The 26,940-nt window shown below is 45.8% G+C and overlaps 1 protein-coding gene and 1 long non-coding RNA gene across 6 annotated transcripts in view; one reads left to right on the top strand and one right to left on the bottom strand.

Annotated features, from left to right (window-relative positions):
• Positions 1 to 7,295: 7,295 nt before the first annotated feature.
• Tecta (tectorin alpha) overlaps positions 7,296 to 26,940 on the top strand; it is a 72,069-nt gene continuing 52,424 nt past the window's right edge. For 2 of the 5 annotated variants that reach the window (NM_001324548.2, NM_009347.4), the window contains exons 1-7: positions 9,039 to 9,322; positions 10,709 to 10,773; positions 13,920 to 14,053; positions 16,850 to 17,137; positions 20,682 to 20,819; positions 21,162 to 21,327; positions 24,579 to 24,991. In NM_001324548.2, the coding sequence (NP_001311477.1) occupies positions 10,710 to 10,773; positions 13,920 to 14,053; positions 16,850 to 17,137; positions 20,682 to 20,819; positions 21,162 to 21,327; positions 24,579 to 24,991 (1,203 nt within the window). In that variant the 5' untranslated portion in view covers positions 9,039 to 9,322; position 10,709. Of the gene's footprint in view, positions 7,648 to 8,811; positions 9,323 to 10,708; positions 10,774 to 13,919; positions 14,054 to 16,849; positions 17,138 to 20,681; positions 20,820 to 21,161; positions 21,328 to 24,578; positions 24,992 to 26,940 lie in introns of those variants that run through there. The other 3 variants (NM_001378602.1, XM_006510152.2, XR_379110.3) reach the window with 3 other exon arrangements.
• Gm47629 lies at positions 17,617 to 23,089 on the bottom strand. Its single transcript, XR_003948138.1, has 3 exons — positions 22,931 to 23,089; positions 20,673 to 21,779; positions 17,617 to 18,156 (listed from the first exon to the last, which is right to left on the bottom strand). It is a non-coding gene; the product is annotated as a predicted gene, 47629 (long non-coding RNA).

Raw genomic sequence — 26,940 nt, 5'->3', positions numbered from 1 at the left:
TGGCTGCTTGGGTTCTTCGTGGTAAAGAACCCGCCTGCCATGTCTGAGGCCCAGATGCATCCCAACATCACAGAATAATAATGAATTTTTCCATTAGAGACACTTAAGTTGGCATTAGAACATGACTAAAATTTCAAATATGAACATCTTTTGTTATTGAGCCTTTAGGGAGTATTCTGATTCATAAATAAACATTAATAAGCATCACTCTGATTTTTTCAAAGATCTAACATCATATTTTTCATATGAATATTGACCCAGACCCAGAATATAGAACATAAATGTAGCCAGAACAGAAAAAAATAGAACCTAGGGAAATAATTTTTGAAACGTAGGATCCTAAAGCATTTGTTTTGTCATCTAAACTCAATATTTGCAGTGTGCAATTAACTATTATTATCATACTCTGCTGAAAAATATGGAAAATTTGAAAATGTTTACTCTGTGTTTTAAAAATCTATCTATAAAAATGAAACCCTGAGCCTGCAAGGTGGCTCAGCAAGGAAAGGCACTTGTAGTGGCAGCATGGCAGCCTGCACCTGGAACCTGTATAAATAAAGGTGGGAGGAGGGAGATGGCTCCTGATAGTACTCCTCTGACTTCCATGCACTCATTATGGACATTATGGACCCCCCCCCACACACACACACACGCACATACACACACACACACACACACGCACATACACACACACACACACGCATACACATGCACACACACACATACACACGCATACACACACACATGCACACATACACACACACACACACACGCACATACACACGCATACACACACATACACACACACACACATACACACGCATACACACACGCACACACACACACACACACGCATACACGCACACACGCAGCTATCATACCCTTATTCCTTACTGCACCTCCCACCTGCCCTAAACTTTAGTGGCTCAGTCACATTTATCCCCTGATAAATGTCCCTCACTACTCCATTTTGAGATCTCACACGGCCCTTCAACCATTCTCCATCAGAAGCATGGTGAAACTCTCCTCTCCTCCCTTGTGTCTGTCTCTTTGCCTCCAGGGACCTGGAAGTCCCACCTATTCCTTCTGCCCAGCAATTGGCCTGTGGCTTCTTTACTGACAGATCAAGAACCAGTTGGGGAACAGGACAGAATCAGAACCATTGCTACAGAGTTCAAGACACCAAGGTCCCAGCTTCAATTTCTTGGGAAGGAAAAGTTGAGATGTGGTGGCAGAGGGCAGGCCATAGAGCAGAAGAACAGGAATGAGCTGCCATTTTGAATGTGTCGAGGACACTGAAGGGGTGGCTGTTGGAAGCTATCTGCTCACCACTCTCCTCACAGTCTCCTGGAAATCACTGAAGGGTCTGACAGGTGCAGCTTCACTGTTCTCCACTGTCCGCCTGAAGCAAGAACAGCTCTAATTCCCCAGACAGAGCTGAGAAACTCCTCTAGTCTCTGAGTATCCTCTCTTTCTGAGGGGGACCTGGGAAGAGGGAGGTCAGGTGCCTGGGAGAAGTGATGTACAGCTGCCCTCTATGGCAGTTGGTTTCAAGGCCATAACTGATGTCTGTGGACTCCTTCCATGGAAGGGCTCCGCAGCTCTTGTATGCTAGTCTTACCTAGCCTCTTCATCCAAACCTTAATAGAGAACATCCTGAGGCCCTGATAACCATGTGCTTCTCAGTCTGTCCCTCAGCCACAACTAAGCAAAATAATGCCAAGAGGTGCCAAAACGAGTCTCTCAAGCTCTGCTTTACTAGTCGTCCTTAATCCCATTTTGTGACTTCAGCCCTATGCCCCTCCTGTTCACCCCATCTGCTGGTCTTGACACAAGGAGCCCAGGGTGCCCAGGATTGTGGTCCCATGGGGTGATGCCATGGCCTCTGCTAAGGGACCACCCTCTGTGTCTCCTGCACCTGCTTCTCAAGCAATGTACTTCACTGTTCATCTCATTCATGTTTTTTTTATAGCCTAATGGCATATCCACTGCCAGGGGCCCATATTCACAGCCCCTTTGCTGGGAAAGGCCTTTCCTAGGAGAGGGAGGTGTTCAGGATCTTGCATCCTGCAAGCCTTCCTTCCATCAGTTATTCTGGCTCAAGCCTCTAGGCAAGAAAAGCATGCTCTCATGCATTGGGCAGACTCTTTATCACTGTGCCAAGTACCTGAGCAGTTTCACGTGTTCCAATCTCGGATTGCCCGGACCGAGGGATTAGATCCATAGCTTTGGGCCATAGGGTAAGGCAGAACATCATGGTAACATCATGGTGCCAGGGACATGCTGCAGAGGGTGCCTGCTTCATGAAACCTGGAAAGCAAAAAGTTAAAGTAACAAAGGACCAGATGTGCTCTTTAGTGACATGCCCTCAAGTGACTTATTTCCTCCCACCTGGCTCTCCTCCACAGCTCTGTCACTTCCCAAGACTTTTAAAAACATGTTAAACCCGTGGAGCATTAGTCAATGTCAGAGCCTTCAGAAACCAGCTGCCTCCCCAAAGAATTAGCTCTGAACACCGTTAGCATCCGGACCAAGCCTTGAATACACGAGCCCTTTGGAGGACACTTCGTATCTAAACTATAAATATTTAAACTAGGGCTTTATCTCTGCTCACTCTTCCATGATAAGAGTGGTTCTGTTTCAATCATTTTGCTGCAAAGAGGTCAGTAACTGTCCCTGAGTGGCATGTCAAGGGACTCAGCTGTGCACTGTCCTCCACAGATTGGACATTTGAAGATCAGAGGCACTAGAAGAGTCTTGCTGAATGGGAGTTCATACACTTGGTCCCCTCTACCCCAGTCCCCATGACTGTGGCCACCTTATAAATGTACCCATTGTATCAATACTGACAACCCCTGCTTCATGTCAGCCGCTTGAGTGGTTCTGCCTACTGAGTCCCTCTTCTGTAGCAGATGCTCTTGTGGGTGTTTACACATGACATAAAGATCTTCACACTGTGTGTTCACGCCCTTCTGTCTGCTCACACGTCTCCACTCCAGGCATCCTTGTCCCTGATTTTCCAACTTTTTAAGCCAATGTCCAGCTGGCAATGTGGTTCAGCACCGCCTCTGAGTTTATACATACTGTCTGCTCAAAACACTTCTCCTTCAGTACAAAGTACATGACACAATGTATTATCCAAAGCTCCACACACTGGGAAGATGCCTCCTCCTCATTGCTAACATTACCAACATTCTCATGAAAGTTTCCAAAAGTACCACACAAGACATACATATGAGGCTATCACATAGCTACCATCTATCTGCTACACACACACACACACACACACACACACACACACACACACACACCACCTACACCAACTTTATATATACCTTCATCTACATGACCAGATCTGGGGCAGGTGTATTGCTGCCACTGTGACTGGTGACAGAGCCTGAGCTATGTTAAGCAGCTTGCTCATGATTCTTCTCAGTGTATCATTTCCACCCTATGATAGATTTCTGGGGTCTGCCTGCCTGTTGACCTTGGGTCTAATGGGCTCAGATCATAAAAGAAAGGAACAAATGGCCATTTGTCTCTTGGGCAAATGTCCCACCAGAGACCCCAGTCACATGCCAGGAACTGATTTTGAAGAGGCAGATCTCTTTGCTGCCAGAGGCGTAACCTTGCTACAGAACACCAGGGGCCTGTACTGTAGTTGAACCACTGGGGTTTGCTCTGATCTACCCATTTCATCTCTTTCCACTACTAACATATTCAACATCAAATGGTCAGCTAGACCTATGGCCCAAGTGGCAAAGCTGTTTGCACTGAAGCCTGTAGCTGCTACAGAATTTGTTCCCATTCTCAGCCCAGCTCCATGCTGGCTAAGTTCCATTGTTAGAGCAATTTTCCTGGGTCTAGAATGTGTAGCTTTCAGATCCCAAAGAAACAAAGAAAGGAGATTCTTTCACAGCTATATAGTAAATATGTTGCCTTTCTCTTTGGAGGAGATGTTCTTGGCTACCAGGTTTGGAAAGTTTTATTAAAACAGTATCCTTGAATCTAAAGGATTTATCTTCCATTTTCTAGAGCATATGGTACCAAGACATCTAACCTGCTGCCATCCGAGGCTCCCCGTGCTCAGGACACTGAAGTCTGTTACTACGTACTGAACCAGTGTGATATACTGGGAGATCCGGATGGTACAGAACACTTTGCATTATATTATGAAAGACGGTGAGTGTCTTAGTCCATCGTCTGTTGTTATAACAGAATGCCAGAGACCAGTTAGTTAAGTTGTAAGAAAAGAGGTTTTCTGGCTTCGTGATTCTCCAAGTCCAGGAGCATAATGGTGGCACTGCTCAGCCTCTTGCAGACTTATGCTATTCCAGGCATGTCGAAAAGAGGAAAGGCCACCATGGAAAAGAGATTGGACAAAGAAAGCTGAAACTTTACAGCAACCCATTCTCACTGTGGCCTTATCCTACCGGGCTTGTAACTTGCCCTCACAGGACAGTAAGTTGATTTGCCCCCAAACACTTCTCCGCTCAAACGCTTCTGAAAGCCCAACCTTCAACACTTCTGTGTTGAGAAACAAGGCTTCAACACAGGCTTTGGTGCCACCAAATCATACTCCAACTGAAGTGGTAGGAACTTCCCACGGCCCTGGGTTAGAGCCGTGAACGTGTGTTGCAGTTTGTTCCATATGAGGGAAGGCATTGCTGACCTTCATTCCAGTATTTCCCTCATACACATGAAGCCATGTTAGTTGGCTCTGAAAAAGACAGCATATTGGCAAGGCAACTATGACTCACAGCCGTCCTGAGCATCCATCTCGAGTGAAGATAAGTTGTACGTTAAGGTTGTAAGGTAAGATGTGTTAAGGTGACTTGTATATTAACGTGACATTAATTGTAACCAGCTGATCCCCGCTTCCATCCAGGGTGCATCCTCTTGTGTACTCACTACCTAGGCTGGAATGTCTCACAAGCTTCCCACTTACCTTCGTGACTAGGAAAAATGTCATCTAGATGGGTCTGCAGATGCCTGGGAGCCAAGCTTTGCCAGGACATTATTTTTCTCCCCTGGGCTCCTCATACCACATTCTTCAGCTATTGATGTTGACTTGAACCCCTTGCTCAAAAGTCCTTAACATGTCCGGGAAGCCCCTTTCCCGAGTGTACAGTCTCTTTGTGAGGCTGAGCTGAGGAGCCTGTTCAAATATATATTTGTCATGGTGTCGCACAGTCCTTCCTTTAGGGCATCTCTTACTTTTTCAGCCTTCCAGTTTGAGATTTGAAAACTGGCTTGTGTCTAGAAGTGGAGCAGAGATTGTGACTAGTTCCTTTATGAGACCGGGCATTGAACCTTGAGTCTCAAGCATGCTGGGTAAGCACCCTACCACTGGGCTGCTTCTGCAGCCCCACTTTCTCTTTTGATTTTGAGAAGGTATCTTATTAGGTTGCCCAGGCTGACTCTGAGCTCACTTAGAAGCCCAGAAAGGCCTTGAACTTGAGATTCTCCTGTTGCAGTCCCTCCTGTAATTGGGATGACATGCCTCAGCCACCGAACTCAGTAAGATATCACAACTGATTAGGGAAACTGCTCTCCGTCATGGTTTAATTCTTCTGCTTTGCAGGACGCACACAGTGCACATACCCTTGGTGGCTGTCTGGCCTCTCTTTGCCCACCGTGCTTTGTTAACCATCCCCAGTGTTCTCTATGCATCAAATCCCCCTGACCCTTACTCTAGATCTCTTCTCTGACATCATGAAAATTTCAACCTCTGTTTCCCTCCAAGCTCCGGGTAGGAGGGTGCCGTTACCTGGCCTCTGCTGTTTCAGACAACTCCATGCGACCAAGGGGTTGGATTCTGTGATCAGTGCCTGGTTCGATCTGGCCTACAGAGGGGAACCACACTGAGCTTCCCAGTGCTGCGTGGCTTCCTGCATGAAGGTAGGGCTTACTGTCATTCAGAGCCTTTGGGTGTCTTTGCCTGCCATCTGCCACAGTGATTTTGGACCTTCAGTCTTACTGGATCTGGTCCACCACTTACTCCAGACTTGTAGTAAATGTCTGAGGACTGTGTTTGAGTCTTCCCTGGGGTCCTTTGACCCAGTGTTAAAGCCATTATCTCTAAAGTCAATGAATCTCCTTGATTCTGTGCCAGATCTCACCCTCCTTGGCTGAGCACCCTCAGAATAGAGTCCCTTAGTTTCTCCCCTGTCATCCCAAGCCAAGGTGCTAGCTCCATTGGGAGCACAGACCTTCACAACTCTGGCTAAGTTAGACTACAACTCGAGCCTGAGTTTCGGCCTTGCAATCAGGAGATGAGGCAAGGGGCAGCTTTTAAGCCAGGCAATCTGCTGTCTTGTGGGGGAAATTGCTTTCTATTATGTTTGTACACAGGAAAGGAATTTTAGCTGCTATGAAGTAGAGTGGGTTGGATCTGAGGGCCAGAAGTTTTGAGAAATCAAGGCGAGTGAACATCTTTGGGGGCATCTCTCCATTACACATTTATCTCCCAACTCAGTAATGAGGCTGCTTTCCAAGAAACATATTGCTGGATGTCGTAGAGGTCGTAGACAAATTACGACCACTACAACCTAACTTGGTGCTGTAATCTCTTGCAACCACTGTTGTCCATGTGATTTGCTGTGGACAGAAATAGTGTCATGTGGCACATGACTGTGTATATAAAGATATACACATATATACACACATATATAAATAAAGATATATATATACATATATATTATGTACACACACAGGATATACATAAATTAAATATGTGTTATAATGAATCATACAATATGCATATGTGCATACATGTATAAATTATATAGTTTATATATATATAATGTTTCCCTGTGTAGGCACTGATGTTATGTAGTAAAGCTGCTTGATCAAGCTCCTACAGAATCTTGTTAATGGCAGGAGTCCCTGGAGCAAAACCTTTCCAACAGGACATCTTAGACCATGTCATAGTCACGCCAACCATCCATTTCTTTCACAAAAAGGGCACAGAAAACCTAGGACAAAACCAGAAATATTCAGTGCATAACACCTGTTCTACTTGCTTTGGGGGAAGTTCATTTTTGTTTGTTTCTTTCCCTAGTGTCTTTTCTGTCAACGGAGAAGCAGCATCAATCTATGCCGTGTCCCTAAAGCATGGCTATCTTGGATACTGGCACTAACCACTCCAACTTCATCATCCATCTCCCATCTAAATCCTGGCAGGAACCTTTACGGACCTCACACTTTCAACCAAATGAGTCTTGCCATGAATAGAAGCTTTTGTTATCCACCCATCTGTGACCACTGAGTGTACAACCAGAGCACGCCCCCGCAGACCAGCTTCCAGCCCAGCCAGCCAGCAGCCAGCCCAGCCTCTTCCCAAGCACCTGGTGCTCACCGGCCTGCTCAAGTCCTTCTTGTTCATTTATGCTGCCATCTTGTGAATTTGGTTCTGTCCAGATGGTCGCCATGCCAGCAGCAGTCCTACCTCAAGGAGGATAAAGAATTTAATATGGATCAAAAAGGGCTGAGGTAGAGACATCCTTGAATGTGCGGGAGTAGGAAACTAAAGCAGCTAACACGGGCCGCCAGCAGGGCTTGTAAGACCCTGTTTTGCCTCTGGACGATTAGGTCTGATGAGACCGCACTAAAGGTTTAATCAGGACCAGTCAAGGGCTTCTCTAGGTGAGTCTTGGACTTGGATTTAATTTTATTTTACACGGACACCAAAACCCTATGTCTTCTGTTACAGAAATATGTGCCTTTTGGAAGAAAGGATTCATTCGGCGTCTGTAAGTGGGCCTATGGGGAGAATTCACGTTACCAGCGAAAGAATGAACACATTGTGTAATGCCTACACAGTTATCACAGGGCTTTGGCTGAAGACGGGGAAACGTATGGCAAAGACCAGGTTCTCCCAACACTCTTGGCCTTTAGCACAGCATATGCAAAGCTGGGTTGTTTTGATTCAGTTCTTATTTCTGGTCTAGGCAACACATCAGGGTCTGGCCAGAGAAAGACCTGGACAGATTTAAAATTCCAATTGATTTGATTTACAAAAGGACCTTTCCTGCTGCATCCAAATTATTTCTTCTTGTTCTTTTTATGAATGCCCCTTTGAGTATTTTAATTTCTGCGGTACTTTCACAGTCTTCTGCATGTTTAAATTTTTCTTAGAGATGTTTGTACATGAGGAGTGTGTCTCCACCACTCCTTCCTTCAAACTTCCCCGTCCAGATTCATGAGCTCTTCTTTAATTTTTATTCTTACATAGACACACATACATGTGTGTGTGTGCGTGTGTGTACACAACCCACTGAGCCCATTTAATGTTGCTTGTATGTGCATTTGTCCTGGGCTAATTGCTTGGGATTGAATTTAGCTTACTGGAATCCTGCAAGCATCAAGCTGAACACAGTTTTCCTTTGTTTGAACAAAGTTCTTCCTGGACACTTTGAGCAAGAGAGGCCTGTCCCCCCTCCCAATGAAGACCCTCAGGGGCACGAGTGGAGGTGTTACAGGCGTAATTTTCCTTTCCCCACTTTGTTCTGCCTGGGAGATGCCACTGCTCACCTGTCTAAGAGTCAGAGAGAAGAAGGAATGAAACCTTGACACATCTGGGAAAATTTCTTTAAATACTTTATACATGTCTGTAGGGGACAAACAGGGTAAAGCCTGTATGTGAACAATAGGAGAGGAGGGAACGAGAGAAAGATAGATTTAAAAAAAAGAAAAGAGACATAAAGAGAAAGAAAAAACAGAGGGAGAGAGAGAGAGAGAGAGAGAGAGAGAGAGAGAGAGAGAGAGAGAGAGAGAGAGAAACGGACTTCATTTAAATGTGCCGGGAGCCCCCTTTGTCGGGTTTCTCCCATGCTGGAGGATGCTAATTCTGTAATGCTAGACAGTTGCCTTCTTTTGGGTACAAAGACAGAAAGGGAGGGTTTCTTTTGTGTTTTTCAGAGCAAAGTGATTCTGATCAGAGAGAACCAAGGTTTCAGCTCCAAGTACCTGACATTTCCATCTGAATCCACTTTTTTTTCTTCTCTTTTTAAAGGAGGGGGGAGGTCTAGTTTTTCAGGAAAAGAGCCTCTCCGCGCAATCCTGAAACTGATCTTCAGATTTACCTCTCCTTAATCAATAGAGAGCAACTTGATTGCAACTCAACACTCCCCCGACTCTAGTGCAGGACTAACTGAATTTTTGGTTTTAAGAGTATGGGATTCGGACGTGATTTCAGGGATCAGAAATAATTGGCAGCCACGCGAGGAGAACTGACGTGAATTCTTATACCTAATTTTCCGGGCTCACCAAGATTTGACTTAATACTTTTCACTCAATTCCTCCAGTCTCCACAGAACAGGTTAGTGGCGTTTTTCATAAATACAACTGTCTAAATGAATCGTCCTCCCTGCTGCTCTCTGCCCTGCTCCTCCAAAGGCCTGAAGCTCGCACGGCACCTGCCTCCCCTAGAGCTGTGTATGATGCCTGCTGAAGCCCTCTGTCCTTTGCAGCAAAGCTGGCTAGCGTTTACTTTGTGCTTGAGACTTCAATGTGCATGCCTGCCAACTGAAGATTTGCCACAAGACTCTCACAGTATGGAGTCATTGCTTTTGCCTAAAAGTTGGGCCGAGCGATTCTGATAACCTCAAATGATAAGAGAAAGGTGTTTATCTTTAAGAATGCTGTGAGGCACAGGTTTCCTGGTCGGCATGTTGGTCCTCAGGCCAGTGCATGGTGAACTTGGATCTTGCATGTGTGCTTGTATCTCAGCTTTCTGGAGTAGTGCAGACCATCCACGCTCCTAACAGGGGGTAATGCCACCCGCTCAGCTGATTGTAAATTAACATGCAAATGAGTTTGGTTTTGTGCTGTTCCTTCTTTTAATTAACTTCCCGGAACTAATGAGAGTTGCTTGAGTGTGGGGCTCTATTTCTGTTGTATTTCCAAGGAGCTACTCCGGTGTGCTGCTTTTTTTTTTTCTTTTCTTTTCTTTTCTTTTCTTTTCTTTTCTTTTCTTTTCTTTTCTTTTCTTTTCTTTTCTTTTCTTTTCTTTCTTTCTTTTCTTCTTCTTCTTCTTCTTCTTCTTCTTCTTCTTCTTCTTCTTCTTCTTCTTCTTCTTCTTCTTCTTCTTCTTCTTCTTCTTCTTCTTTTATCACCAAAGTAGCCATTGATCATTCATTTCACTGTGGAATGTCAGTAGACGGTCTTAGGCTACCTGTGCGTCTAGTCAGTAAAATGATGGACGGGCTCCAGGTCATTGAGAAGGAATGGCATACTCTGAATCCTCCTACCTGGAGAAACACGTGATAATTTAACCAGTATTTCCTGGATCCTGACAGAGACTAGGGACATTTGGAGAGTTGGGTCTTGCAGAAGTTAGAGTCCCAGAGACATGGTCTGAGACCTGCATTTTTGGAATTGGACGCTGCTATTTTTTTTTTAAATCAGATGCAAAGTAGACACTTTCCCCTTGGTCCTTGCAGCTTGCGTTTTTCCCATCTAACTCCCTGATAACCTACACTTCTAGGCAGCCGCCTTCTGGGGGTCTACTTTGTCTCCCAACTATTGAACTCAACCCGTGAGCCTCCTGGGAATTACAGCCAACTCTGAACGATTGATGTTGGGATGTGAATTTGTTCTGTGATGGTTGTGGTGTGTCTCGGGATTTGCCACCCAACACACCTGGTGTTCTATTTACTCTGGCAAGCAGGGGATCTTTTTTTCCTTTTTCTTTTTAAAATTCCAGGATGAATTATTCATCATTACTTAGAATTTGGGTCTCTTTCATCTTCGCTCTTGTTCGGCACCAAGGTGAGTACGACAGCATCTCCTACAGCTCTTGATCAGCATGCTCTTGAATTTATAAAGAGACACTTTTGTTGGCACCGTAATTGCAAGGGCAGGTGTACATGTGTCTGCAGATACAACAAGGGAAAAAAGTAAATTAAATTCTGTTGTCAAGGGTAAGATGTATTAACTTTGAATGATGCTCACTTTCTCTTATTTAACTTCGAACACAATTTGTATATGCCAGCGAAAGTCTTTAAAACAACACAGACTAATGCTAGCTCCAGTACTTGCAGGAGATGAGGGTGTCCACCTCCTCCCTCATCACTGATACCCATTTAGCCCTTTAGCTTATGTGAGAGACTTTAAAGCGTGATTGTGTTTTGACTCAGGGTTAGGAAGTGGCAGTAGTAGCCTTGGTGTTGATATCTTGTGTCTCAGAGACCTAGGACATAGGCCAACAATGGAAAGCTACAAATAAACAAGCTAGTTGACTCCTTCAGCCCTCATGGGCCCTTCTTTCTCTCTGTATCTCTCTTAAGTTAGTGAAGGACTGTGCATATGCCACCCTGCCATTGTACATGAGTTTTTAGATTAGAAAGATAGGGCAATTGACATAAGTCTTTTAGGACTAATATTCCAAAACACCTTTGTTTAGTCTGTGGAGTTCAGTTGCTGCATAGTGCCAGGTCTTAGATGAACCTTCCCTTTAAGATCATGCCCGTTGTCCTAGAATGTGTTAATAGTGGACCAACACATCCCAAAGTAACAGTAGAGTGGTTTCCCTACAATTAACCCAGTGACTCCATCTTCCACCTCTACACCAAGGATGTGTAGTTTTCTTTGGTGAAAGAGCAAAGTCCTGGAAACCTAACTATATTTATTGTGTGATTCCCTGTTTAAAGTGAGCATGGGTAGGGATAGTGTTTCTGTTGCTAACTGCGACACTATCAATTGGCCCAGGTGCTAATAGTTCTATTTTCAATAGTAATTGCTTCTGAGATGGGAATCGGTTGTTGTTTTTGCCTGGTTCCTTTAGTCGAGTGCCATGTTTTATTCAACAAATCTTTCCTGAGGTTGTACAGTATTAGATGGACTTATCTAATGTTTTTTCAGACGGAAAACTTTAAACTGTTATTTCTGTTCAAAAATCACAAACTAAGTGAGGAATCTTGGAACCAGAGAGAAGTTGGGTCCCCTGTTGCCAGTGTTTTCTGTGTCCTCAGAAAGGGGGTTTGATTGTCTCTTCTCCAGACAGATTGCCCAGAGCTGTACAAAATACCAATGAACTTTTGCATGGAAGTGATTACTGTGCTGTGTGACCTGGAGCCCTTTTCCATACTGGGCATGACTCCCAAAAAGCTCCCCAGGAAACACAAACCTGTAGCTTGACAGCTATATGCACGAGTAATTCAAGACAATCGGTCACCTTCAAATCTAATACGTGCCTGTGTTTAATGCCTGTGTAAGATGGCAACGAATTTTTTGGAGGTTTTCATGGTCTAGAAATTTGTACTTTACTACCATATTGTAAATAAGAATATTCCAAGAGCCTTTCTAAATACTTATTGTGACATCAAACACAGTTCACTGGCTGAATGCTCCTGAGATTAAATCGGCCACAGCATCTCCTACAGGTTAAGATTTGGGCAGCTTCCCAGAAACTTCTGAGATGTGGGAACGATGTGTAAATACTAATGGCTGGACTAGTTCCCCTGTTTTCCTGATGCTCTCCCTCAGAGATTATACCTCTGTCTGGACAGACCTGCTCCAACTCCCTACTCCAGAGCTAGAGAGCTTTGCCTGACCCTCCTAGCAGCTATCTGTCTACTCTGCAAGCTATTTTGGGAGGCTGTTGTCTGCTCACTAACGGGCTCTCCCAGGGGAAGAACTAGCTGGGACCAGTTCCTCTCTACCCTTTCGGCTCCATCAGTACAAAGTGGGGACTTTCCCAGAGAGCTGATATGAGGCTGGGCATCAGTCTCTGGATGGGCTTGAGGGCTGTGGCCACAGCCCAACATGGATCAGCTATTCCATCCCCACTCCCAGAAAACAACTGATAAATGTTCAAAGGAAGAAAACTATTCTGTTGTCCACCTTTCATTCAAAAGAAGAAAGAGCAGAGGCAGAGAGAAGTGACATCAGATGTGACATGCAGATTATTTCCGAGGTACAGTTGTACTGGGTCCTTGGTAGCGCAGGCCCTGGGGACATTGCTTTATTTTTCCCACCAGTCGGAGCCACACCTTGCAAGAGTTTTCGTGGGAAACTCCAGAGTCTGTGCTCCAAGCATCCAGGGAGGAAGTGCTGCTGCCCCAGGTGGGGTCTGTGTAATGACTCACCTTTGACTATGAGGACCAGGAAGAACACTGTCTGCCCTACAGAGTACTCCAGCACTGCAAACCCCTCCGTGCATGTACGCATGCATGCACACTCACTAACACACACATACACATGCACCCACACATGCATTCACACATGCACACAGGCACCTCCCTCTGCTGCCTCCAGGATCCCATGTTTGCTGTTTTTTGTGAATAGAGCTGGACAGAACTCCATGGGCTGATCTTAGTCAAGGTCACTCACAGACAGTTCCTACCAACCCTCTCCTCCCGTTGTCTTGGTTCAGTTACTCCTCTTGGGCTCTGATGACTTCTGCTATGTGATAGGAAAGAAAGGAGTCTTAAGAAAAGCTGCCATGACTGTCTCAGCAAATCGTAGAATTCTTAGATAGGAGGGTGCTCTTTGGTTACATCCACATTCTCTTCATCTGGTCATCTACTCAAGAGGCAAGCCCTTCTCACCCACGCACGCCACATCTAAAGGCCACCTCTGGACACCGAGAGCTCCAGGTACCCATGGTGGTATGACATCCCCACTTCACTGTCACCACTGCTCTCTCTAATGCATGGACACACTGGAATAGAGCACATAGGTCTCTGTCTTAATCAGAGACCATGTCCCTTCTGTTCTTTCCTTTCCCAAAGACACAAGATCATCAGCTAGGTATTGCACAGATTCAGACTGGCAAGGCTGAGGCCTGCTGCCTTGCTTTGGGCTTGTAAACCATACTCAGACAAGCTGACTTTAGTAGGTGGGAGGGATAGTAGCTTGCCAAATGGAAGAGGCAGCTGCCGTCTAATCTATCTAACCACCATCTCTCTTGACAGCTCAGCCCAGGGAGCTCATGTATCCATTTTGGCAGAATGACACGAGAACCCCTAAAGTAGATGACGGAAGCTCCTCTGAGATTAAGTTGGCCATCCCCGTCTTCTTCTTTGGTGTTCCTTACCGCACCGTCTATGTAAGTCCCTGCTGTCTGTCATTAAGGAAAACACTTTAAAACCCCTCTTCAGGGCCCCGAGGATTGGGGATTTATTGGCGGCCAAAGCGACAAGTTCTGAGATTTCATGAGCTGATGGGTTTTATGATTAAGAAAGTCAAAGGTATAGTTAATGGCTAATGTTCATGGTGGAGGAGTATACAGGGCAGTAAATTGCCTTTGTGGGTGATTAAGCACAGAAGCGAAGCAGAGGCCCAATGCCGCTCACATTATTTCTGCTACTCAACAAGATAAAAAAAAGAAACAATGAAACACAATAGGAGTGGTATAGGTTTTTTTTTTTTTTTTTTTGCTCTCTTCTGGGGGTGTGAAAAGTTTAGACATCTGCTCTTCTTGGGCTTTTGACCAAATAGCAGCTGAGTCAGAGCATGGGAGATGAATAATCCAGGATTGCATACAAGTTGTTTGCAGACTCAGCCACCCTCCTTAGGTCTGTAGCTGTGCCAGAGGGTACCACTGTCGAAGCCCGTGCTAGGAAGCAGTTCAGAGCTCCCCAGGGCAGCGGCAGTCTCAGGTCGTGCAGTTCGGATGCTTGAGGTTGCTGCTTCGGAGACTGTGGTTTGGAAAAGCTAAACCTGTCTTCATCTCTGCCCTCACAGACTGAGGGAGACAGGGTTAGAGTCTGCCATATCTCACCTAGGTCGGTCCCCTACCCTGGAGGAACAACTGAAATTTGGAGCATGTTCACATCTGCCGCTGAGACTGCTACTTTGGCAGTTTCTGGTGTACAGCTAGAAAATCACCACCACCCCCAACACACACACACACAGACACACACAGACACACACAGACACACACACACACACACACACACACACACACACACACACACACTACTCTACCTACCTAAGGGCTCCTGAAACACTGGCAGCTTTGCCTGCTGTGTCACCTTCCACCCTAGCTGACTCAGAAACAGGGGGAGAGAGCCTACTTATCTACCTTAATGAGCTCTCCAGGTAATCCTGGTGCCCACAAAAGGCTGAGAGCCACTGGTCTCTACCACAGACTAGAATCAAAACACACGATGGCTCGGCCAGCTTCCTCCACAGGTGAGCCCGTGTGTTTTCATCACACCTGTTTCACCCTGGCAAATACGTGACTCTAGCATCCTAACCTGCTTTCTCACCTCAGGGGCCTCCCAGGTCTGTCTGAGGGAGCTGGCTATAAGTTTTGAAGTGTACTGACCTGCTTTTGGAGATGAGATGTTTTCCATTCTGGGGTCCTTGCCTCCCCCCAGGCCTCTAGAGCATGAATTTCACTCAGTTCTTCTTTCTCTTCTACCACACAGTGTAACTCAGAGCTTAAAAATTCATGACCTTGTAGATGGACAGGTTCAGGATAGCATCATTTGTGCATAAACTGTGCCCTGACTTCCCAGTGCTCTGAGAAGTGAAGTCCTCCCATTATTTGCAGACAGGCCTCTGGGGGGCTCTTTTTTTATTTTCTTGATGAGAACAGGTTCCCAATTTCCCTCTATTCTGGCCATCTCACACCCCAAACCTCACAGGCTTTCTTCCAACACATGCAGAGGGACCCTCAGTCCAGCTGCATAGCCCTTGCCTAGGGTCACTGTTGTCTACCCTGTTGCTGATCAGTAGGAATATAACAAATGATTTGATATACAGGGCAATCATCTCTAGATTTTTCTCTGCCTAGGAACTGCAAGTATTCCCAGCATGGATGTTTTCTGCCACTGAAGTCTTACGAGCCACGGGATTAAGTCAGTTTCTCTCAGACACAGGGTTGATTTCAGGTCCCGAGGGAACTAAGGGGCCACATTGCAGTAAGGTGTTGTCATTTCCTGTGCTTCCAGAGCCCTTTACAAACCATGAAGGACTCCCTATTACTCAGTCATTTACAAGTACAACTCGAGGCACTCATGTCTCAGGTTTTATACAGAGATGTACAAAGACAAAGATGCTCTCGAGTGCCAAGAACTGGACAGAAACGGGACATCTTTAGGTCTTAACCTTGCCCTTTTTCTGAGTGAGGAAGTAGTTATGACATCAAGAGAAGTTGTTTTGTTTTTTAATGGCTCACCCAGCACACCGAATGGCTCACCCTGAGATCTGAGTTCAGCAAAGGAGTAGGTGATTCATCTTTCTCCACCTCCTTTTTCATTATACAGTAAGACTCAAGCTATACTGTAGAGCGCTTCAATTCTTAAGTTAACTGTTTGTGCTTGTTTGTCTTCTCCTGTCTGTCTTGCATCTATGACTCTCAACAAATTTGGCTTTTTTGTCTCCGTTATTCTTAGGTTGGCCTGATACCCCACTTCTCTGTCTCTGTCTCTCTGATTCTCTTTCTCCCCCTCTCTCCCCTTCCTCCCCCTCCTTCCCTCCCTCTCCCTTCCTCTCTCTCCTTTCTCTCTCCTTCCCTCTCTCTCCTCCTCTCTCCCCTCTCTTTATCCTCTCTCCTCCTCACCCTTCTTTCTCTCTCTGTCTGTCTCTGTCTCTGTCTCTCACAGCACTAGTAGCACTTAATAATTGCAAATAGAGATAAGATAAAGAACATGAAAATGAGACTCTATTAATGAGGAATGCCGCTGATTACAAACTGAAAGTGACAGAAAACCAATGAGCGTGTCCAGTAGGAAACAAACCTTCTCATAAGAATGATGGGAGCTGATATTTAGGGGTTCAAAGCCAGCACTTCAAATCTCCTTTCATTTGTGTGATTGGCTGTCTGTCTTGGTTTGTGACTCTGAAGTTCCCTGCTTTTCAGGACCACTGTGCCAAACCTCTCTTATTTTTGTAGGTCAATAACAATGGTGTTGTTTCCTTCAACGTGCTAGTGAGCCAGTTTACACCAGAGTCCTTTCCCCTGACGGACGGGAGGGCCTTCATTGCTCCATTCTGGGCAGATGTGCACAATGGAATTCGGGGTGAGATCTATTACAGAGAAACCATGGACCCCGCCATCCTGAGAAGAGCCACCAAGGACATCAGGAAGTACTTCAAAGACATGACCACCTTCTCTGCCACTTGGGTTTTCATTGTGACCTGGGAGGAAGTCACGTTTTACGGAGGCAGCAGTACCACGCCTGTAATCACCCAGCCTTTCCACTTTCTACGGGGTCTCTGACATCCTGTTCGTCCTCACTACTGAGCAGGGATGTAATTGGTAGAGTGGAGGAGTGTCAGTTCGCTTGAGTTAAACTAATAGGTCTCGCCACCCATTTTCCAGGAAGTGGAGGGAAATATCAGCATGAACCAGTCTAGTCAGCTGAAACATTTCAGATGTGTCATCCCAGTCTCAATTCATTACCAATGTCTAAAAGGAGTCTCTCGACAATATTACTGCAGGAGGTAGCATTCTCTTTTGTGAGCGAGTGATAAAGGCAAAGCGACTCATTCCAGGCCGTGTGATTATGGATCTTGTGAGGAACACAAAGGGCTTTTTCTCTTGCCAGAGGCACAAATGTTTCTCATCATCGATAATTTCCCCTTTTTTTTCCCCTCCATAAAATCTGGTAGCAAGAGAGAAGCAGGGTGCTGGGTTGGGGGAACAAACGGCCTGGTTCATTTTATTATGTTATGACATTTTTTTTATTGTGACCAGGGCTGAAATGATTCATACTTGATGTTAATTAGAGTGGGCAGTTAAAGCAATTCCTGAATAAAGTTTCAACATCTGCTCTGAAATCCCAAATGAGCAGTCAAATAAAAGTCAAATAAAAAAGATTATCTCTGGTAATATCATAGAGATAATCAACTTTCTGCCTAAAGGGACAAAACCCCAGTTTCCATGAATGCATACAGCTTGTTTGGGTGACCGTGATAGTGGAGGACGTTGAAGTCAAAATCACACCCATCTTCAACTGTAGTTTCCTAGTAAGCAGAGAAACTTTAAAAAAAAAATCTATCCTCTTCTTTCTTAGGGTTATTTGTAATTCCATCTGCTTTCCTGGCAATGAGTTGACTGTTCGGGGGTGGGACAGAAATTCTTGTGTAGCAGAGAGAGGTTAAAAAGTGCTGGTCTTGCAATTCATAGCGAGGACACAATGGGGATGGGTTTTAGCATCGTCTGTCTAGCAGCTCGAAGCACTTTATTGCTAAGAGGTCCTGCAGAACAGAAAGACACATGTTTAAGCACCAGATGCATGGGCTAGAAATAACCCCTCTAAAGAAGCATGTGTCTCCCTCTGTCACGTTATGGATCGCTAAAGACTCCTCGGGTGATGTTTTATGTCCTTTAAGCCTCATATCTTACAGCGTAGGGATGCAGGGTGCCAGCGATCGATAAATTTTAGTGTCAGTGAAGGGGTAGGGGAGAAAAGGGACGCCCATCAAACGCTGACCACCATTTCCCCCATTAAACCCTCTGCTGGCTGTAAAAATTGCCAGGATAATTTAGGTGCTTTCTGCTTTGTAGTTTGGATGGGGTTTCTAAAGCAAGCGCGATCTCTTTCTGTGAGGACGGACGATGAAACCTTGAAGGGCTTTGAGCTTTTAGAGGGAAAGGAAAAGATGATGGATTCTATAGAACAGCAGAGTGTCCATCCATCCATCCCTACCTTTGAAATGGGCCTACCTATTCCACCCAGGACCACCCAAGACTAAAACAAGGGGTAGAGAGATCTTTAGACAAGACACTCCCAGCTGAAAAGGAAATGGATGTGTTTCAGGAGAGCCAGTTTTTACTGAACTTTTAACTATGTGTCAGTCCTGTACTCAGCTATTTCTTAATCCCCAATAACCCCCGCCCAAGTGCCATCTATGTTCCAAGGTGACCATAATAGAGATTCAGGCCTCCTAAGCCTCAGAGCAATGGATCACAGTGAACGCTTCAGGGTGGCTCCTAACTGTCTCCAGCTGCCTCCTCCAGGAAGTGTCCTAAGGAGCTCTCTGAATTCTTGAAAAACAAGGTTGTGCAAAACCAGATCTAGGGAAGTCTTAAAATGAGTATTGAAAAAATACGTGTGGGTAGGGTTGTGTGCGTAAGTAAGAGCAGATGAGGTGTGTGTATCTATGTGTCTGTGTGTCTGTTTTGTGTGTGTGACTGTGTTGTGTTTGTGTGTATGTATGTGTGTGTGTGTGTGTGTGTGTTTATGTCAGGGTGGGGATAAGAAGGGATGGAGTGATTTTGGGGGTTGATCCCAAAGGTATTTCCTTGAGTCAAAGGTATTTCCAACAAATGTTGATAGAAATTCCGTTCTGCAGGGGAATTTGGGGATGAAAAAGGCCCAGCTTCAAACCGTGCATGGCCCTGGCTCTGCACCTATCCTTTAAATCTGTCCCCACTAGTGATCTTGTAGAAACCTTGAGTTTATTGATCATTCATCTCTTTGTCCTACTTTCCTCTTTTGTTCAACGGGCCCAAAGAACGAAGTCATATACCCAGCCAACTTTATCATAAACGCCATCGGCTGTGTCAGGCACAGGGCCTGAGGAGAAGGCTCTCTTTTACAAAAAGGGCTTTTCTTTACTAGCAAAGTGCTTTTCCCTGGACCTGTCTAGAATGGGTTTCCAAGATCCTCCATCCCAGTCTGATTACACAGGATAGGAATTTGGGTCTTCCTCTGCTCTTGCACAGAATGTTAACTGGGATGCTATCAGGCAGCCAGGAAGAGGCTTGAAGAGAGAAAGGGCGCAACTGCTACTTTTGATTCTATTTTGATTTGCATTTCCTGAAAGCACAGGCCCAAGGCTGGGGATGAGGAAAGGGACGTAGTAAGGGCTAAGGCCAGATGCAGCTTATTTCTGAGGACCATCTGCAAGGTTTGGCTTCCTATAACATCCCCGTCCTCTTAAAAGCTTAAGGCTAAGACATCTTGGAGTGACCATGCTCTGAGAGGTAGGCTGGGTGCTCTGGCTGCAGTCCTGTGTTCCATAGCACAATTTCCAGCAACTCATTTCACTTAGTCCTTAGCTGCTCGGCTCTAAATGGAAGGAACCCAAACCATTGCCCAGTCTGAGTTGCAGTACTGAGAGGATATTACAGATACAAATTAATGCATAAATGCTCAATTAGAAGAGCAATTTCTTTCCAGAAAGAACTTCTTTAAAAATCACTTCCCAACTTTCATCTTAAAGGGGGGGTGGGGGTGGGGTGAGACATCTGATCCAGAATAGTGATGTCTTCCAGGAACAGAGAAAGCCCGCTCCAGAGGACTTTGGGTTCACTGTGTCCCTCCCCACCCCGCCCTGCCTACTCTGCTCTGGGTGCAGGTATTTGCACGGAGGTCCCTGGCTTGATATTTCCTATAGTTTATTCTCATGCTGCCATCTATAGGTGTTCTCAAGGCATCGCATGCTCAAAAGGGGACTCTGAATCTTCTGTTTTGGTCCAAGATAGATGGGGATGGGGAGCACTGAGTCAGACCCCAGGTTTCTCTCAGGCAACCTCTCAGCTGGATGCAGAGTTTTACACATCTTGCTTTTCTGCCCTGGAGGTGGGAACACATTTTGAGCAGAGGCAGGGTGTGAGGAGGGCTGGGCTGTGGTGCAGTTCAGAGCTGTTGGAGGGTTAGAGGCACTGAGTGGTTGTGGCGGGGGGGAGGGGGGGGCGGGGGGTGAGGGTAGGGTAGCCACCACTGTGTGATGACCTCCTGAGAGCGTGAGTCATGAGCATTCTGTACCTTCTGCAGGTGAACACCTTCCAGGCTGTGCTGGTATCCGACGGCTCCTACACATTCACGCTCTTTAATTACTATGAGATCAACTGGACGACTGGGACAGCCAGCGGTGGCGACCCTCTAACAGGCCTTGGAGGTGTGATGGCACAGGTACAAGGTTCTCTGCATCATCCTCTTGCAGATTTATATCACCATATCTCTTGCTTGCTTTGCTGGGCATCCTGGACAGAGTCCCGTTAATACCCTTGCTCTGGAAGCACACTTTTGATCTTGTAGGTATACTGAGGGGCTAGCCTTATCTATCTTTGATACCTTACTCTGGGCATGGAGTGAACTAAGCAGGCTTTCCACCCCTTGAATGGTGACTCATGGAATCCAGGAAAAAGTGATACATTGTTTCCAAGTGTGATGAATTCTTAATGTAATCGAGTCAGCTAAGGAATAGGGATGGTAAGTGCTTAAACCCCTTTTGTGTGTGTGTGTGTGCTCCAGGCAGGATTTAATGGTGGAAACCTCACGAATTTCTTCAGTCTTCCGGGATCAAGGACCCCTGAGATTGTAAATATTCAAGAGACCACAAATGTCAATGTTCCAGGACGCTGGGCATTTAAAGTTGACGGGAAGGAAATTGACCCGGCCAATGGCTGCACCTCTAGAGGTAAAAAGCTTTCCCCTTTTCTCTGACAGCATGGGGCTGGGTTTCCTTATATTGACAGGTGAGCTTTCCAGCCACGGGGAGGATTCATTCCTGGTGCCTTACCCTCATGACATCTCTCAGCTCTGTGATGGACATCAAGGTAATTTTAGCCTGCACATTCCCCACCCAGGGAACAAGACTCCATGCAGCAGGCTTCGGAGTCCTTGCCTGTGATGTGCATGCGGCTAACAGTTTGGAATATCTCTAGAGTGAAGCAGGGCCTTGAGTGATTTCTCAGGCAGATGGAGAGAAGGGAGCTCCCCTGCCTCGCCTTATTTTGTTGTTGTTGTTGCTATCCCTTTAAGAGTCTCTCCTCATCTTTACTCTTGTTCTACCATCTGCACTTCGTAGATCCCCAGGAGTGGGTGAGCTTGGAGTGTCGCCAGGTCCCTGTGATGGTAAATCAGAGGCTCCTGGTATCAGGAGAAAGAAAAAGTAGCTGAGTTCGAGAGTTTCTAAAACCTAAAACCCTCTCAGGGGTAGAAAGACATACAGGGGTTGGGGGAATCAGAGACGCTTTAGGCCCGTGGGGAGGCACCTCTGTGGGTTTCCTGTTCATTGGCCTCTGTAGTGTGACGTCTTTTCTCAACCACCAAATCCGGGAGTTCTCGCAGGAACATCCCAGTGTATTGATTCCTGCTCCTGTGTATTCAAAGGTATCCAGGAAACAGGATTTCTGTTAGTATCTCTGCGTGTTGAGGTAGAGGCTACAGCCCCAAGAAGCAAAAATGTTTCTGTTTATCTGATGCCCACCTAGCTGTCCACCCATCTCCACTACTCTCCCATCAATCCACTTCTCCAGCCACTTGCCTAGTGGCTCACCCATCCAATAGCCCTCTCTCTAGCCACCCCATCTCCATCTACCCTTCTCCACCCATCCCTCCAATCATGTGTTATTCTTATCAACCTATCCATTCACATGCCTACCTCTGTCTATGCACTTACAGTTTATCGTCCTAAAAACAATGTAATAGACCCATTGAACCCCAGCTACTCTTCAGATAGCAGCAATGTCAGTAGTTATTCTAGCTGCCCATGATAACACTGTGGTGGCAGAAATAGACATAGGTGTAATGTCAACACAGCACAGCATATATAATACACATGGTACAGAGTATTGTGGAAACATGGGCAGTGTTGGACAAAATGATTGCAGATCTGTAAGAGCCCTTTGTATCATTTAAGGAGATCACTCCTCCTTGGGTAGAAAGCATGCTCTGTATAGCTGGCTGCCAGACATATCTCTTGCCTCAGCTTCAAATGTTTAATCTATGGAGAAAAGCCAGTTTCATCTGGTCTGAAGTTCCCATGCCCTCTGCTCTCTCCCACTGAGCACTGAACCTCTGACTTGCCCTAAGGCAAGCTCATGTTTGAAGTTGTCCTGCCTGGGCATCTTTGCCCTGCACTCTGTGAAGTCTTCCATGCTGGAATAACAAGTGAGTGCTATGTAGCTAAGTGGGTATTCAACTGGATAGGGAAGGGGATGTAGTCCCAGGGCCCCTACCCCATGACTTCTGAGATTGTTCCTTCTCCCTTGCGGGAGGGTCAACACAATATTACTTACCATCTGTGTGAGACGCTGTCTCTCTGTCGCTTCATCTCTCGCCTCTTGACTTCCCAGGCTATCTCCCCCACACTTCTTCCCTTTCATTCAAACGCTGAAGAGTTCAGTGACTACGGACTGCAATGCGAGTTCTCAGTGGCAGCCTCACACCTCAGTCCCGGGAATGAACAGTGTGGTGATGGACAGCATTGGCTGGCAGCGCTGGGGGCATGGTCTGGTGCCAGCTGTGTGCAATGTTCTCGCTTTCGCTGCCTGCTTTTCCTCTTGAGTTATGTGTTTGGGTTTCATATGCAGGACAAATTCAATATCCACACAGGACTTGTGCATTTTTATGTGCCCCTGGACGTCTATCAATCTAATGAGATCGGGATTTGGCCCGGGTTATAAGCAAGGGACTCTGTCCCATAGTACTGGCTTATTAAATCATCATTTCACAAACAAAATTATCACAGAGCATCTATCTACCTTTTGGTTCAAACCTCCTCTATTTAGAGACATTTCACTCTCATTTATTGGAAGCCTCGAGATATAGAGACTGGAAATGATACTGAGTAAATGCTTTTATAATGTATGCAACCTTGAGCTGGTGCCAAAGTGCTAGAGGATTTAGGGCTTGTTTTAAGGGCGGATGCATACAGCCTACTGGGAATATGAAGACGTCTATTATCTCCTTTTAGGTGCAAATCTCAACAGGTAGCAGGCGTAATTGCTTGTTGGTACATGTTCGTGTTAGGCAAATATAGCAAGAGATATTCCTAAGGTACCCCTGCCTTCTGCTGGGATTAAGCCAGTAGGCTTGGACAGCTTGCAGAATATTCAGGAGTCTTGGTGTGTATGTATGTTTTAGATAATTTATTTAGGGAAATGGTTTTAAAGAGTAAATGTCTGCCAAATAAATGGGAGTGAATATTTATTAAAAATTAGTACATGCCTTAAAACCATGACCTGGCCCTCCTCCTGACCTAGACTTGGTCAGAAAGTTCTCTTCAGAAGATAAAGAGAGAGAAATACCAGACTTGGGCAGGTCCTGGAGCTGGAGGGAAGACAACATGCAAGGGCTTGAGTTCAGCCTAAACAGCATCTATAGGATTTACAAACCTTTGAAAGTAGCACAGAAGAGGTCAATCTTTTCTAGAATATTCCCAGGAAGCTGAAATTTATGTTTGCCTCCTGATTTGTGCTGTTGACCTTTTTGGGGGTACATGCTGTACATACTGCTGATTAAATGAACAAATTAGCAAGCATGCAACTGATTGCTGCATTCTGTGGCTATCAGTCGGGTCTTCTTTTGGAATGCCCTTGCTCATATTCTTGAAAAGAAAGTGGCTCCTGTGGGTCAGAGACTTTGCCACAGATGAAGGCAATGTGTGTGTCTGTGCTTGAATGTGGGCTCACTCACCAGCTGGGGCGTTATCAGCTCAACACTGGATTCAGACCCTCTCAGCTTTGAGTCTTGGCTGAGTTGCTGAGCGATGCTGAATGAATTATTCAACTGCTCTTTAGGCCTCAGTTTCCCTGATTGTCAAATGAGGTAGACAATCGGTAATCCTTAGCTAAGTGGGTTCACAAGTGGGTTGGCCTTTATCCTGGTACCTGGCTCAGAGGGGACATACTCAGTAAGTGTTGGCTCTCATGTCCTTATTCCCAGGACAGTTCCTTCGTCGAGGGGAGGTGTTTTGGGATGACCTGAACTGTACCATCAAGTGTCGCTGTCTGGATTTCAACAATGAGATCTACTGTCAGGAGGCCTCCTGTAGCCCCTACGAGGTGTGCGAACCCAAGGGTCGGTTCTTCTACTGCAGCCCAGTGGAGACCAGTACCTGTGTGGTATTCGGGGAGCCACACTACCACACCTTTGATGGCTTCCTCTTCCACTTCCAAGGCTCGTGTGCTTACCTGTTGGCCCGACAGTGTCTACAAACCTCCAGCCTCCCCTTCTTCAGTGTGGAGGCCAAGAACGAGCACCGAGGGGGCTCTGCTGTCTCGTGGGTAAAGGAGCTCTCTGTCGAGGTCAATGGCTACAAGATTCTCATTCCTAAAGGAAGCTATGGGAAAGTCAAGGTAAGACACTCTCCAAACATCACAGGGAGATGGAGAGGGGCCAGAGGTGCTTCAGTCTGGGAAAACCTTCCTCTGTCTACTGTTATGTTGGTTGTCTTACGATAAGCCAAACGGTTAGATGCACTTCCTGCTTGGAAGATGCTTTGTTTGTTTGTTTGTTTGTTTGTTTCTGAGACAGGGTTTCTCTGTGTAGCCCTGGCTGTCCTGGAACTCACTTTGTAGACCAGGCTGGCCTCGAACTCAGAAATCCACCTGCTTCTGCCTCCCAAGTGCTGGGATTAAAGGCATGCATGCACCACGAAAGATGCTTTAATAAGCCAAAGTTTTTGTGTGCAAAAGCTAGTGAGAGCATATTAAAAAAAATAAAAAAGAAGTATACTCATACTCTTAGTTCCTTCACTGGTGGACACTGCTTATATGTGTCTATGTGCACACATACAGTTCGGTATGTACGCCTCAGAAGTCCCAGGAACAGAATGGCAAGCTTAGTTTCTCATAGACTTGGTTGGCAAACATTAAAGTTATACAGTCCTGGCCAGGCTACAGTGCAAGCACAGAGTGCCTACCCTTAATTCAGTACAGCCTTGGGTGTCATCATCCTCAACTCTCCTCAGCCTCCATCCCGTTTGCCCAAGAGCCTCTGTTTCATCCCCAGAGAAACCTTCACACTGACTGGTCTCCAACAGGTATGGCCGTAGAACAGCTTTCATGATATCCTTAGTGAGTCCTGTATGGGAAGAGCCCAGGAAAGCTTTACCCAGATGCCACTCTACAGAAACCCTCCACTCCACCCACACAGACAGCATAGAGCACATAGCTCTGTTGGTCTGTTTAGCATATGCAAATGACTCCTGTCACAGGGGTGTTGACTAAAGAGGGGAAGCCAGAAGCGACTGGTAATTACTCAATTGGTAGAGGCCTTAATTTTCATAATGTTAATGAAGACCTTGCTGTAACCATGTAGTTATTCAGGCAATCATAACTTGGAGACCACAAGGGGTGATTGCAGTACTCCATGTAATCCTTAATCCTGGTACATGGTCATTAAATAGAGTATCAACCAGAACTAATAAAATCTGTGTTGTAGTTTTAATTGCCGAAGCATGTCCAACAAAAGGCAAAACCAGGCAAGTAATTCCACTTTTCTTTTTCTTGTTGGCTCTTCCATTCCCAAGTCTGTGCGGTTCGTCAGCTTGATAATTAGGGAAGTGAGCTATGACCATGGATGAAATGCCAATGTGCTCGTTATTTGGTTACTCTCTCTAGGGACAGGTTCATATATCAGAGAAGAACTCTAGTACTGAAGTTTGGAGTTTTTCCATTGTACATTTATATAGCGCCACCAAGCATCGTCTTTATCCTGGTGGATAGACACATTCCCTGCTAAATACTTTTTTCACCAGCTTTCCCAACTTGCTTGCATTGTAAAAGAACAAAAAAGGTGTGTCTGCTACCAGTGGCTGAGAAGAAAGCGTCATGCTTCGTCCCTGTTTTCCATTTTGATTAAAATTCTTTCTTGCCTGGGCTCAGACTTTTCCTTCTTCTTCTTTTTTTTTTTTCTTTTTCTAATGAAAGAAAGGACAGTGTCGTCTCTTTCAGGCCCAGCAGCTCTGCTAATTTTGCATGGCTCTGTTCCACCATCCAGGCGTAGGGCATGGATTCCTCAATTTTCTGTAGCGACAGGGAGATGTGGATGTGAATATAAATGTTTCAGAGAGAAAAGGTTATGTGACTCCAACTGCAAGCTAACAACGGCGTCCTTTTCCCTTTGCCAAATGGTTTCCAGTGCCTCTGAATACACCTGCTATGCTAGGCAAGGGTGGCTAGATGAAGGCAGAACTCTGACCCAGGGTGATGTGGGGACAGCCAGGGAGAAGCCCAGGAAACAGGAAGGAGCCCAAGACTCCTGGGAAGCAGTTGACTTCCCAGCCATATTGTTCCAAGCCTGG

The sequence above is a fragment of the Mus musculus genome, chromosome 9 (assembly GCF_000001635.26).
Source record: "Mus musculus strain C57BL/6J chromosome 9, GRCm38.p6 C57BL/6J".
Lineage (NCBI taxonomy): Eukaryota > Metazoa > Chordata > Mammalia > Rodentia > Muridae > Mus > Mus musculus.
Note: the sequence above shows the minus strand (reverse complement) of the source record. Positions and strands in the feature narration are given on the sequence as shown.